The sequence below is a fragment of the Stenella coeruleoalba genome (assembly GCF_951394435.1).
Source record: "Stenella coeruleoalba genome assembly, chromosome: 3".
Lineage (NCBI taxonomy): Eukaryota > Metazoa > Chordata > Mammalia > Artiodactyla > Delphinidae > Stenella > Stenella coeruleoalba.
In genome coordinates, this window is record NC_137148.1 from 135,443,358 (window position 1) to 135,458,450 (window position 15,093).

At 41.3% G+C, this 15,093-nt stretch overlaps 1 protein-coding gene across 3 annotated transcripts in view; it reads right to left on the reverse strand.

Moving 5' to 3' along the window:
- Window positions 1-10,926: 10,926 nt before the first annotated feature.
- Window positions 10,927-15,093, reverse strand: part of RNF145 (ring finger protein 145) — a 65,964-nt gene continuing 61,797 nt past the window's right edge. For all 3 annotated transcript variants that reach the window (XM_079916711.1, XM_079916712.1, XM_079916713.1), the window contains one exon: window positions 10,927-13,434. In XM_079916711.1, coding sequence (XP_079772837.1) covers window positions 13,051-13,434 — 384 coding nt within the window. In that variant the 3' untranslated portion in view covers window positions 10,927-13,050. The remainder of the gene's footprint in view (window positions 13,435-15,093) is intronic.

Sequence of the window (15,093 nt, forward strand, 5' to 3'; positions counted from 1 at the left end):
ATTGGAAGCAACGAAAGTATCCACTGAAGGATGAATGGATAAAGAAGATGTGGTACATATATACAATGGAATATTACTCAACCATGAAATGAATGAAATAAGGCCATTGCAGCAACTCAGACGAAACTATACTATACGAAACTATACACAATCATACTAAGTGACATAAGTCAGACAAAGAGAAATATCATATGATACCACTTATAGGTGGAATCTAAAACTTGGTACAAATGAACAAACTACAAAACAGAAACAGAGTCACAGATTTAGAAAACAAACTTATGGCTACCAACGGGGAAGGTGGGGGATGAGGGGAGGCATAAATTAGGAGGTTTAAATTAGCATACATACCCTTATAGAGAGAAAACAGATAATCAATAAGGACCTACTGTGTAGCACAGGGAACTCGACACAACACACTGCAATGACCTCAAAGGAAAAAGAATCTGAAAAAGAATCCATAGATGTCTCTGTATAAGTAATTCAAGTTGCTGTACACCAAAAAGAAACACAACATTGTAAAACAGCTATAGTCCTCTATACAATTAAAATTAAGTTCCAAAAAAAAAGAGAGAAATGGTTACTAACTTTCTTGAGGTGCCCATAACCCAGCCTGGCCTCACATCCCTGGATCCAGAGCTGGCTTTGGTCCCCAGGTGGCACTGTCATGGGGCTGAGGGAACTGGGGAAGTAGTGCCAGCAAATGAGGCACCCCCGGAATTGCACTGCCTGATCCCACTACAAGGATCCAAATTCTCCAGGTCCAGGCGAGACCCCCTACAGCTAAATCATGCCTCAGTGCCCAAAGGATGGTGGACCCTCTGGGCTGGAAGAGATTGGAAAAGTCACCTGGTCTCCACATTTGTCAGTGTTGGGGTTCCCACCTCTAAAAACATAACCTTGAGTGAAATAAGGTGCAGAAGAGTACATACAATATAATTCCATAATTCCTAAACTACATGGCTTAGGCATGTGTGTCTAAGTGGTAAAATACTATGAAGAAAAACAAGTAAATAATTATCATATAAGTGAGAACAGTAGTTACCTTTTGGAGGAGGAACACTTTGTAGTTACAAATGGATACATGAAGCACAGGGATAGTTTCTGAGTTGCCAATACCATTCTATTCCTTGACTTGGATGGTGGTTAACAAATGTTCACTCCATAGCTGTTTCTTAAACAATGTATATAATTGTATGCATGTTTCTGTATGTATATTACAGGTGACCCCTGCACAATGAGGGCATTAGGGGTGACAACCCCATGCAGTCAAAAATAGGAGTACTTTAATCTGCGCCTCAAAAACAAAGGAATTGATAAATGACTCACCCAAGGGCATGAAGCTGAAACAGTTTGGATAGCATCAGGACTCAAACCCTAGTTCTTTTGATTCCACATATTGTGATTTCTAATTGAACACAAACTTTTCCCCACACTTAAAGATCTATAAAATGAAAATACAAGTACTATATTTATTGGGAAAAAATCTGCATATTACGTGGACCCATTCAGTTCAAACCCATGTTGTTCAAGGTTTAGCTATCTATATCACAATAAAAAATTGTACGAGTCATACTATTAATTTGTTAATTTATTCAATAAATACTTATGGAGCAACTTTAGGATGAAAGGCACAGTTCCAACGAGCATACAGTAATAGAAAGAGAAGGTCTCTATTCTCATGGAACTTACAGCTTTGTGGGGAGATAGTAAAAAGTAAGCCAATAAAAAGTAATTTCAGATTACTATAAAGAGTACAAAAAACAGGGCTACATACAATAGAAGGAGGCGTTGGGGATGAGAGCCTTGAGCCAGATTTGTCAGAGCAGGACTCTCTGAGAAGATGACATTTGAGAAATGGAGAGTGAGGTGCCTCATATAATAATTTGGAGTAAGTGAAAGGCACATACTTAGGGGAAGTGCCTTTCAGGGAGAGAAAATAAGTTCAGAGCTCAGAAAAGTCTGGAGAAGGAAAAGTGACACGGGAAGGACCTGCAAGCTAACATCAAACATCTGAAGGATTTGCTTTGGATGGACTCAAGGAAGTGGAGTGAGGATCAGCAGGTAAGCCGCAACTAAGGCGCCCGCAGGCTGCGTCTAAGACCCAGCACAACCAAATAAATAAATAAATAAATGTTTTTTAAAAGAAAATATCAACTTAAAATCATAGACTGTCAGAGCTAGAGGAGACTAGGAGCAGACAATCTGAATGCCCTCGTTTTACATGAAGCCCAGGGACAGGGCAGGGACTGCCAAAGAATTGACAGTACAGCCTGTAATGGCAGAGACAAGCTTTAATCTAAGCTTGCTACCTCCTCCTCCAGCGCTGTACCGTTATTTAACTTGTACTCCTCTCAAAAGCCATACGTGTTAGAACTGGCTAAATGTGGCCAGTCCACAAAGGTGTCAGGAGGCAGGCCACAGAGGAATTTTTTTTTTTTTTTTTTTTTGTGGCAGGCGGGCCTCTCACTGCTGTGGCCTCTCCCGTTGCGGAGCACAGGCTCCGGACGCGTAGTCCCAGCGGCCATGTCTCACGGGCCCAGCCGCTCCGCGGCACGTGGGATCCTCGCGGACCGGGGCACGAACCCGAACCGCCCGCATCGGCAGGCGGACTCTCAACCCCTGCACCACCAGGGTAAGCCCCCCACGGTGCAATTTATATTCTTTATTGACAGTTAAAACTTGTGCAACTTGCAAAACCACAGTGACATCTAGTGGTGCTATTTGATAATGCAACTTTTGATGCAACCCTCGGTTTAAGCAAGCTTGTCGTAAAAAACCAAATATTGTTCTGTCATCTGGGGTTGGTCTGCTTTCTCATAAATAGGATTAATTTTTAACAGAAATATAACATACATGAAGTTGTGCCTTCCTTAATGCATCACACCGAAAGACACATGGTGATACATGCCCTCATTGTGCAGGGGTTGTAAGGTCGGATCTTAACAAACGGCACCGCGAAACAGAGGAAAGCTTCAAGTGAGCTTTATTAGGGAGCGCTCCCGGGCGAGGTTCACTGGTCCGAGAGAAAGGGGCCAGAGAAGTCGCACCCGGGCGAGGGTTGGGCAAGATCTTATAGGGGAAGAAGGGAAAGGGGTGTGGTGAATCTGGGAGCGCGCAGGGTATTTCTTATTTGGTGGTCTTTTCGGGTATCCTGGGGGACCGTTGGTCCCGCCCCTCGAAAGGCGGGAAGGCTGGGCTGGGTTCAAAGTCCCCAGGTCAGTTCCTGGAACTGGGTGGTCCGGAATGTCTCCAGGGCAGCTTCTGGAACTGGGTGGTCCGGAGAATTTCGTTCTGATGCAACCTGTGAATCTGATTGTGTTCCCCTGCCTCGGGCCAGTTGGCCTTACAGGGGTCACCTGTAATATACATACAGAAACATTCATACAATTATATACATTGTTTAAGAAACAGCTATAGAGTGAAGATTTGCTAACCACCATCCAAGTCAACGAATAGAATGGTATTGGCAACTCAGAAACTATCCCTGTGCTCCATGTATCCATTTGTAACCACAAAGTGTTCCTTTGGGGACACATGGTCCCCATCATTGGTGATACTAACTTTGATGACTTGGTTTACCCGCCTTAAAGTTACTCTCTTTTCCTTTCTAATTAATAAATGATTTATGGAGCAATATTTTGAGGCTATATAAATTTCTTTTTCAAACTTTCTTCCGCTAGTTTTAATATTCATTGATGACTCTTGCCTGAATCGGTTATTACTTATAATGGTTGCAAAATGATAATTCCATAATTCTGTCATTCCTTCCTACATTTGTATTAGTTATTATTTTACTGAAAGAAGAGATTTCCCTATTCTCTTATTTATGTTTATGTTCCTTAGTCTGGATTCATGAATTCTTACATCATCTATCACCTATACAATAGATTATATGTACAGATATTCAGTATGGCTACCATACTGGACAGCAGAAACAAAAAATTTCTTTAGGTTTTCAACCAACTATGTCTTCTCTTACCTCTGGAACTTTGTCTTTGCTGTTGTTCCCTCTCACTCGAAGACCTAATCCCAATAGATTATAGATTATGAAAGAATTAATGAGTATGTTCATGTATGCATTATATGGTACACATTATATATGTTAGATATGTTGTAGATTATATATTCATGTATATATTATAAATTATAATGTTTACTATACATAATCTATACTATATCACTACTTTTATTTCTCTTCAAAAATACAAATGTCATGAAAGTCAAAAAAGTATGAGAAGGGTGGGAGGGAGGGAGACGCAAGAGGGAAGAGATATGGGAACATATGTATATGTATAACTGATTCACTTTGTTATAAAGCAGAAACTAACACACCATTGTAAAGCAATTATACTCCAATAAAGATGTAAAAAAAAAAAAAGTATGAGAAACTGTTCCAGATTAAGGAGATTGAAGAGTTATGACAGCTCAATGCAATGTTTAATCCTGGATTCAGTTTAGTTATCAAGGACATTTTGGGATAATTAATGAAATTTGAGTAATCCTGTCAATCACCTAGCATGGATTAAATAATGATACTGTACTGGTGTTAAATTCTCTGTCTTGATCATTTTACTGTGATTATGTGAGAAAACATCCTTGTCTTAGGAAATATGCTGTAAAATACTGAGGGGTAAAGCAGCATTATATCTTCAGCTTATTTTCAAGTGGTTCAAAAAATAATAATATTACTCGTGTACTGAGAAACAAAATGATACGCAAATGTGGCAAAATGTGAACAATTGGTGAATCTGGGTGAAGGGTACACAGATTTTTTTGTACTATTCTAGCAACTTTTCTTTAAGTTTAAAATTTACATCAAAATAGTAATGACAAAAAAAGGTAAAATGTTTTAAGGAATTTGTCTTATTAAAAAACAAATTTAAAAAAAGATCAAAGTAAATACATAAACTTGCACCTAGAGGCTTTAGAATTTCAAAGTTTTAGCTACTAAGCTTCTTTCCACTGCTGCTCTTTTCATTAGGGAATTATCTTGCTAGTCAAGGAAATCTATTATAAATTACTGGTTCAAATTCCTCAGATGCCTGAAGAATCCCTCAAAGGTACACATATTTTATAAAAGCTCACACATTTAATATCATCATGTACAAAAGACTTTTATCAAGGCTGGGTCTGGCACTGAACCCAACCAACCAACCGTGATTACCCTTAATTTGGAATAGAAGTTGGCTATGAAAAAAAATTTAGTGGAAGAGACTTCACTAAAAATCTGGATTCCCGGCTGGATGCTCTGGCGAGATTGGAACATCTGGGCCCACATTCACTTCTGCTCAGCAACAACCAGCTGGACTCTCTCCAATGTGGTAGTTACTAGGCACATGTGGCTATTTATATTTAAATTAATAAAAATTAAATAAGATTGAAAATTCGATTCCTCAGTCTCACTAGCCACGTTTCAAGTGCTCAAGCCACATCTGGCTAAAGGTTACCCTATTGGCCATTTCCTTCATCGTAAAATGTGCTCTTGAGCTGCATTACCTGGAGGGTAGTGGGAGGGCTGCCTCTCGCAGTTGGAGAAACAGCTCTTCAGGTCTCTGTGGTCCCCAGCCAGCCCACTTCATCCCTTTATGTTACCTCCCTGACCCCTGTAGGCATTTGAACTTGAGAACCTTGACTACCACGTGCGTTAGGGTTTCTGCTTAGTTTTGCAATGTTTTGGAAAATACCACCAACCTTATCTGGTCATGAAAGTATAAAAGGAGTAAGAGCTAGAAGTGATCTGAAAAAGTGATTACAAAAGTAGAGATAATAAACCTGGATAGTGTGTGTGTGTGTGTCTGATCCTTGGTAGAAACTATTCAAGCAGGAAGCAAACTGTGGTTAGAAAGTGCTGTGCATATGTAATCAATGTTCAACAAAAGGTGAGCAACAGCACCTGTCAAATGGAGTAATTCCTGAGTATGTGACCTGCAGGGGTCAAAGGTAACATAAATCACGGCATCTTGGTAGGACTCGGTGAAGTAGGGGGTCAGGGGAGTCAATGCCAGCTTAAAGGGCAGGAGCCCCTAAGCTCCTGTTGAATATTACAAGTGGGAGTGGGCTTCTACTTTCTGATTTTTCCAGAGAACTCAAGAACCCAGATTCTTTTTTTTTTGCGGTATGCGGGCCTCTCACTGTTGTGGCCTATCCCGTTGCGGAGCACAGGCTCTGGATGCGCAGGCTCAGCGGACATGGCTCACGGGCCCAGCCGCTCCACGGCATGTGGGATCTTCCCGGACCGGGGCACGAACCCGTGTCCCCTGCATCGGCAGGCGGACTCTCAACCACTGCGCCACCAGGGAAGCCCAGGAACCCAGATTCTGTATGTGAAATCTCCTAATTTTTAAATATTAACTCAAATTTTTTAGAAACACTGTCCAAGCAAAATAAAACAAGTTTACCAGTCAGATTTGGTCCCCAGGTACCAGTTTGCCAAGTCTGAGTCCATAGTTTGGTGGTGGCAGCAGAGATCCACTTGCCAGGCTAAGTCAAGAGAAGACTGGACATTGAGAATATGAAGGTTTAGGGTGGGGGGAATTGTGCAAAACCCAGGGACCCTGATTGCAAAGGCCCCCACCTCATCAAGATCCAACTGCAGGGCATTCAAGTGACAGGGCAGTAGAGAATGCTGATCTTTTGAACACTGATTCCCAGACTTTGATGCACATAGGGATCCCTGAGGAAGCTTTTCAAAATCCTGATGTCCAGGTCTCATCTCAGCCTAACAGAATGTCTGCGGGAAAGGGGGGACCCCAGAGGATTCCAATGTGCAGCAAAGTTTGAGAACCACTATGCTAAGGGATGCTCTATGATTCCAAGAACCTGTCTCCACAACATTGATAAAGCTGGTCTTTGGAAGTAAAACATGCTTCAATATGCCTTACAGAAGGCAAGAAGACTATTTCAATTTTAAATATTGACGGTTTCTCACATTTGGTGGAAAATGAATCCAGGAGTAACAAGCTTAAACCCCCTCCTTAGTCACTTCGGACTAAGAACAATGGACTTCACAAACAGCCACAGGTAAGCTGAGAAACTGGGCCCCCCATAAAGGAACTCATCACACTTTATTGTTCTTATTTAACTGTATATCTTCTGAATGGACTATGAAAGCTCTAAGAAGGCAGGGACTACACCTGGCATTGAGCTCATGGCTGGTGCCCAGGAGTTACTTACAAACGTGTTGATTAGATGCCCTGGGGACACAGGGAAGGTAAACTAGTTGGGGAACGGGGAGGATGTGAGATGGGATACTGGTTGGAGCTATGTTTCTACAACACCTTACACAGAACTGAGAAAATATCAGTTATTCATATCAAAGAACACAGGCGGAGTTTGGAGATCATCTGTCAGCTACTGAACAAATGAAACCTACAAAGTACCCAGCACAAAGAAGTGTCCAGGAGGTAGTCCCTGAGATGTCTTCCTTATCACCTCCACCGATTTTAAGGATAAGAATGAAAAATTCTAAAAGCATGCATCTGTGAACAGGCAGGCACCATAATGTAATTATTAAGTAGACTCTGAAGCCAGACTGCCTGGGTTCAAGTACTTAGCACTTTGGACTTTGAGCAGGTCATTGAACTCCTCTGTGCCTCAGTTTCCTCATCTGGAAAATGGGGATGATAATACCTACCCTCAACAGATGGGTATAAGGGACAAAGGAGGTTTTTTTTGTGTGTAAAGAGATTAAAAGAGAACCTGGCATAGGGCAAGGGATAGCCATTATTTTGCTGGAGAATACAAGAAAAATAGAGGATGTAATGCTACTTTGGATTAAACATGTCAGATATTTGGAAAACATGGACCACGAGCTCAGTTAACTAGAAAGCAGGTATTCATAATGCCTTGGGGTCAACCCTAAGGGAAAAGGGAGGGGATTCAGTTCCCTGGTTCTCAGGCCCTATCTAACTCTCTTTAAATACAAGGCAATAGTCACTAGAAAGATGGGGTGGCTCAGTGAAATGACTGTGCTCACACTGATCCCCTCACCCCCATGCTGGGGGTGGTCAGCCGGGGACCTTCAAAGTCCATGTCCTACAACGTCCATGGTGTGTTATTAATTGTGCCTCCACATTGGATTCTAAAGGCATAACACTGGACCTGAGTCCACTGAACTCCCTCCACCTCTGTCTTCAGAGGTAATGTAAAATGTATGCACATCCATCTGACAAAGCAAAATGTTTGTGTTTGCATTTGTGACCTAGGAAATGTCTGCTCCATATTTCAGTAAAAGGACTCTTTTTCTAAGTAGTTAATACTGCTTTTTTTTTTTTTTAAATAAAAGTTGGGGTTTTTTCTTCCTCCCAAATGACCAAGTGTACTTTGGTTGCTCCTTTCACTTTCCACTCTAGACGCAAATGCATTTCTTAGGTATCATTTCTTCAAGCTATTATTTGCTTTTTTTTCTTAAATGTGATAGAAATGACAAAAACCTAAACCCCTAACATAAAATAAATGGCAGTGGCATGAAGGCAGGCTGTGGGCCTGTGAGATACAGATTGAAAGTTTTAAATGTTCTCATGATACAAAGTAGCTCAGTTAATTGGTTTCCTTCCCTTGGCAACATACTTCCTCACACACATGGCCTTTTAGGAATCAACCCTCTACTGTCAGCAACACGAAAACACAGAGGCTCCCATCTTTCAGGCTGACTTCTGTTTGAGTAGCACATTTGGTTTTTACAAATGTAAAAAACTGTGCTGCTTTTTTTTAAGGGAGAGGGAGGAGTTTCAGGGTAATTTAGGGAAGGCTTTGGAAAAGATTAAACAACTAGAGAGAAGACAGGGATTTATGTATATATTTACATCTATCCCTCACGTGTTGTCCCTCAGAGCTATGTTAATACTTATCTAGGGAAGGAAGCAGTTTTATTTTAAAATTCTCCAAACCAAGACTTGACTCCCAGTCTTAATTACTTTCCATCTGTCCTCACAGTGTGATCACAGGGTCTGCATGATTTGTGGTTCTAACAACATGCACAGCATTTTCCAAATAAATGGTACAAGGACACCTTACAGCCAGCAGCTTACAACTTCCATGTCTTGATGGGCTGTAGCTTGCCATACATTGATTTATTCTGCACCCCAACTTTTATTTACTTGCCCTTTTCCCTTTTTAAGCAATTCACCAAAATTTTGATGTCAACTTGATAGTTTTAAATTTTATAATATCCCAGAAATTCTGCTTTATCTTTTCACTAAAGCTTACATATAATACCTTTAAATGTAATGAAACGGCTCTCGTGAATGCAACGTAATAGTCACAGGTATTTGGATATAGTTTTGAGGTGAGCAGATTATAAAAGAAAGAGCACCAGACTGGAATTCAGGATATCCAAGCAATGTTCCCAGCTCTGCCATCAACTGTGTGGCCTTGGACGAGTTGGTAGTTTGCTCTCTTATAAAATAGGATAAATGATCGAAATCTCTGAAGGCTGGTTTACCTCCAAAAATTCTATGGTTCTTTAATTCTGTATGCTTGTGGAAAAGAAACTGACAATGTTTTACCTTCAAATATAAATAGTTTCAGACATTTCTGGGTGGCTAATCAAACAAAGCGGTCAGTAACCTAGGTCAGATCTCATGCGTGCACCTGCACTGATGTGCCAGCCAGGCTTTGCTGCTTCACTGCAGAAGCCCTGTAGACTGTTACATCAGCTGCAATCCTTAACCACAAGTGTTCCTCAGAGGCAAACATCTTCATGTCTATTTCTTCTCTAAGAATCTTCTTCCGTAAAAGCAGTAGTTCCAAAAACAAGGACCCCCGCCACCCCTCACCAAAAGAGCAGGAGTATTTGTTCCAGATCAAACACTCTCACCTTCCAGTGGAATCAGAATCATCTGCAAAATCTGTAAAAAGGTAAATACTCAGGCTCCATCCCAAACCTACCCAATGAGAAGCTACAGGGTGGGCCCAGGCACTTGTATTTTTCACAAGCTTTCCACCTGCTTCCAATGCCTAAAAAAGATGGAGAAACACTGTAACAATTTGGTGATATCAACAATGCAAAATTCAGATGTAGATCCAAACTGAAAATACGTTCAAGTGAAACACTTGGTCATTGATTTTTTTTAATGACTAATGTAATTAAAGGCAAATGAGGTTTATCCACATTGCTTCTGGTTCTCATATTTTTCATTTTGATCAATACAGAATATTTGCACTATACGATTTTATTAAATGAGAAGCCAAACTTGCCCATTAATCACAGCATCTCTCATGTGAACAGAGGGGTTTGATGACTACAATCTAATTTTCTAGAGCAGGTAGGGGTGGGGAGGGTATCTGGGGTGGATTAGAAAGCCCCCTAGACCCACCTCAACTCCTGGCAACTGCCACCAGGCAGGAATGAGTAACTTCAAGGGGCCAGCTCTTCCAATTTTCCAAAAGAAGCTAGAAAATTTGTATGTATAGTCTTGCAACTTTTAAATGGTTGGCAACTAAATCAAATGGTTTCTTCAGGGCTTCCCTGGTGGCGCAGTGGTTGAGAGTCCGCCTGCCGATGCAGGGGACATGGGTTCGTGCCCCGGTCCGGAAGGATCCCACATGCCGCGGAGCGGCTGGGCCCGTGAGCCATTGCCACTGAGCCTGCGCGTCCGGAGCCTGTGCTCTGCAGTGGGAGAGGCCACAAGAGTGAGAGGTCCGCGTACCGCAAAAAAAAAAAAAAAGTGGTTCGTAGGGGCTTCCTTGGTGGCGCAGTGGTTAAGAATCCACCTGCCAATGCAGGGGACACGGGTTCCATCCCTGGTCCAGGAAGATCCCACATGCCGCGGAGCAACTAAGCCTGTGCGCCACAACTACTGAGCCTTCACTCTAGGGCCCACGAGCCACAACTACTGAGCCCGTGTGCCACAACTACTGAAGCCCACACGCCTAGAGCCCGTGCTCCGCAACAAGAGAAGCCACCACAGTGAGAAGCCCGTGCACCACAACCAAGAGTAGCCCCCGCTCACTGCAACTAGAGAAAGCCCGTGCACAGCAACGAAGACCCAACACAGCCAAAAATAAAAATAAATAAAATAAAATAAATTTATTTAAAAAAAACTGTTTTGTAATATGAAACTATGACAAAGAAAGTTTTATGAAAACATCTGAGAACTTTTCCTGAAGTCTATATGAGAGAGTCAGTCCTTTGGTGCTTAAGGATGGCCGAGTTCGCTGTGCCATAAATAATTTCAACTTCATATGCAATTTTATTCCTTTAAACAAGGCACCAAACATTTAATATTTGAATATGTACCTTTTACACAAGGGCTGAAATTCAGTTGTTGTTGTTTTTTTTTGACATTCAGTTTTAAATCCAAGATTGCTGCTAGGTTTTTGGACAACAGCCTGACTACCACCAGAGGGTGCCATCTGCTGTTTTCTGCCTGACCAGGATCACCAAAAGGACGGTGAGAAACTTCCGGCTATACCTGGGGAGAAATCCATTCTGGTCTAGCCACTTCCTTTCTAATTGTAAAATCATGCTGGTGTCAGGCTAGTTGGATAGAATCACCCAGGAAGCTATGAAATGCACATTCTCAGGCACCCCAAAGGCTAACTCAGTAGGTCTGAAGTGGGGTTCAGAAATGCGTAATTTTTTTTAAAAGTTCCCTAGATACTTCTGATGCAGAGCTAGGTTTGCTACCACTGGTGTAGAAGATTTCAAAGAACTGATCCTTTTCAATCAAAATGTTTTGCCATCTGCAGGGCATTTTTTGACAGGGATCAAGATATCAGAAGCCCAGCTGGATAAGCAAAACCTCCTGAAAACAGAATTTCGTTAAGACACCTTACAATAATAATTATCACAGAAATAAAACATTGTTATCTTCAAATTTAAATTTATTAAGACATTCAGCTATGTCTGTCAGTCTACATCCAAATTTGCTACTAAAAATAAAATAAAGTCACGTCCCACATTAGGAATACCGAGTCTGAAAAACACTTTTTGAGCCAAGCCTATTGTATAAATAAATGACTAGTTTCTTTTCATATCAAAATTCCCATAAAAAATTACATTCCCCCCCTCCCCAGTTCTACCTGTAGCCATGATGAATGTAAAAATTTAAATATGACAAATCCTTGTCAAAGAAAAGGTGCAAAGTCTATTAACAGCTTTAAAAGTGGCATTTGCAGAGTGTGATCATACAGTTATGTACTCATTCCCAAAGTGCAAATATTGCCATAATTTAACACTGTTTTGATTCAGTTGCAAGAATTAAACATTACACAGGATTGAAAAGTACACTTAGGGCCTTTATCAGTGCCCTAAAGCCCTTCCCACTTTGGTCTCCTATACTAACGTGGACTCCAAAGTGTTCATTAGAGTTTTAGTTTACTTCACACAGCCAACACAGTATACGATGTATTAACAAAAGTTTCATATACATCAAAATATTGAAGACTCCATCATAAAGTTCAAGAGTCTCAGATTACATGAATGCACCCGCAAGGCCCAAGTGCCCACCCACCCCCTCCCCCAAAGCACATACGAAGTATGAGCGTGCTTCAATCTTTGAATACAATCAATGCTTTTACGTCTTTGATTTCATTTCAGTGCTGTACAAATAATCACTTGACTGAGTTCCAATTAACTGAGGGAAAAGGGGGTAGAGAAAAGGGCTGGTCACCACTCATACTCTGTAACAAGAATGGTCCTGTCCCATAGAAAGTGAAATATCAGTTCCACTTCTGCCTGCCTCCTCCCACGGTGTCCTCACGCTCTTTATCCTCCTTTCTTTAGCCCCTTTCAGACACTCAAATCTGATTTTATTTATCCCTTACAAATCAGGGGCCGTTTCTGAAGTTGCTGAGGTTGAATTTTCTTGGCAAACCTCTACCAAACATCAGCATAGGATATATAAATACATTTTGATTAGCATACTTTGCAAAATTTCTCCCACAAAGTCAAGGGGATGAAAGCAGGTGGTCTCCACTGAGAGTACTTCCTGGATTAGATCCTTGGAATGTCAAGTTTCCTGCCTAATCACCTCATACATTCACTCCTCAAATCTGGGCACGAACTCCATCGTGAGTTAACTTCTCCTCCAGAGTAGCAAAGCATTACTCCTGCTGCTTTTCTTCTAGGCTGACCTCAACAGGATGTGCTGCATCTTTTGCGCTAAGAGGATTTTCCTTGGGATCACAAGTCCCTTCCTGGCTATCTGATCTTCTGGCAATGCACTCGTCATTGTCCCTAGAACCTTCTTGCACTCCAGTCCCCTGAGGATGCTCCTGGCCTGGGGGTACAGTACCTTCCTGAAGCACATTTTGCTCAGCTCCAGCAGGAGGCTGTGGAACCGGGTCAGCCCCTAACCCTGGCAGCTGCGAGGAGTTTTTGAGGTGGCAGTGGCACAGAGGGCAAGTCTCCTGGACATACAGCCACTTCTTGAGACACCCTGCGTGGAAGAAATGACTGCAAGGTGTGATCACAGCAGATTTCATGTCCTAAAACGGGGGAAAAAGATAATTCGTAAATGTATATTATCTAAAATCTTTGCTGCTATGCTTGAGTTCTAGTTCCAACATTTCTTTCTCACAAATTCTCCAGAGAAAATTTGCAACACAGATCTTAGAATAAAACTCATTTTATATTTTTGTAATAATCTTCTTGCCATCAGAGACCCCTTTATACAAATAATACATGAACCACTGGCTAAGCAATTTTTAAAAAGAAGTAAAAACCAAAAATGAGGAAGAAGCGACCTTCGTAACGGGGTTCGGACTTAGTATGAAACAAAGGTTATAAAACTGTAGCAGTATGATCACTGGGTCTCCACGAGTATAATTATAACCTCAGGAAATCTGATGAAGATTGGACTTTTTCCACTTTTTTCCTTCAACACAGCTCAACACATTATTCCATGATGAGATTATTGGCAAGGAGACAAAATCAGCCACATAACACCAGGGTATTGGCAAGGAAGTGGAAACTTCATTAGGGACAATGTACATCCCAGTTTTCACGATATAAGCCAGTGTTTTTTCAAAGTGCATCAGAATCACCTGGAGTGCTGGCTAACCATGCATATTCTGGGGCCACCCCAGACCTACTGGATATCTGAAGATGGCATTCACAAATCCATAGGTAAAGCAAGCCACCCATGTGACTTTAATGCACACTTAAGTTTAATAACCACTGGAATAAGAAATGGTATACTTTGCACTAGTAGTCCTTGCATAAGATATATTTGGGGAGGGAAGGCTAGGGATATGAAGTTTAAATTGTAACAACATACATTTGGTTGAGCAACCATTAATTTTGTTTAAAGTCCCAAAACAAGGAGTTGTGGCTATAATAGAAATTCCTTGCCAAGAACTGGTAACACCTGGGAGTCAACTTTTAAGCAGAAAGCCATCCAAGGAAGAGCAGCCAGCTAGGAAGGTAAGCAATTTGAGTTTTATTTTCAGTGTGATATCAGCAGGTAGTTCAAGCACCTCAAAAAAAGTGATGTGACAACAGGAAATACAAAAAGAGGACTCTCAAATCCCAGAGATGGTATATTTAGACATAGGCTGTTGAAGTTGATGTGCCACAAATCTGTATTGGATATGCTTTGTCCTGCATACAACAAGGCTACCGAGCACAAAGGACCCAAAAGAAGACAATGACCACTTAACTTTGGGGGAATCTACATTGCTCCTCAATCCCCGCAAATGCAACAACCACCTGGAAAATATTATTTTGCTAGTACCCAAAAGTATGCTCTAATAACAATCAAAAAGTGGCTGCTTAATTTTACTCTTAGGAAAAATTCTTATTCTAGATGGCCTTCACGCACAAACACATACACATCCCATCTACACTGTAAAGCAGCCTTGGAGCAAGTACCTCCTCTGTATACTCATTAACACTATCTATAGTTTTTTTCCCACCAGCCCACACTTTTTAAGAGTGATTTGAAAGGAACAGTTTGTGCTGTGGCCCAGAATTTCTGCCCATACTTCCAACAGTACAGTTAGCTGTAAAAAGCTTCTTACTCAATCACCCTCCTGCACAGGTGACTGGTGACTAAACTCTAGGCCTGTTGTTTGTTACTGTTGTATTTCCAAGCGGATTTAAATACTATCTTTCAATTCTTGCTAGAAGGCAGTCATCAGCTATTG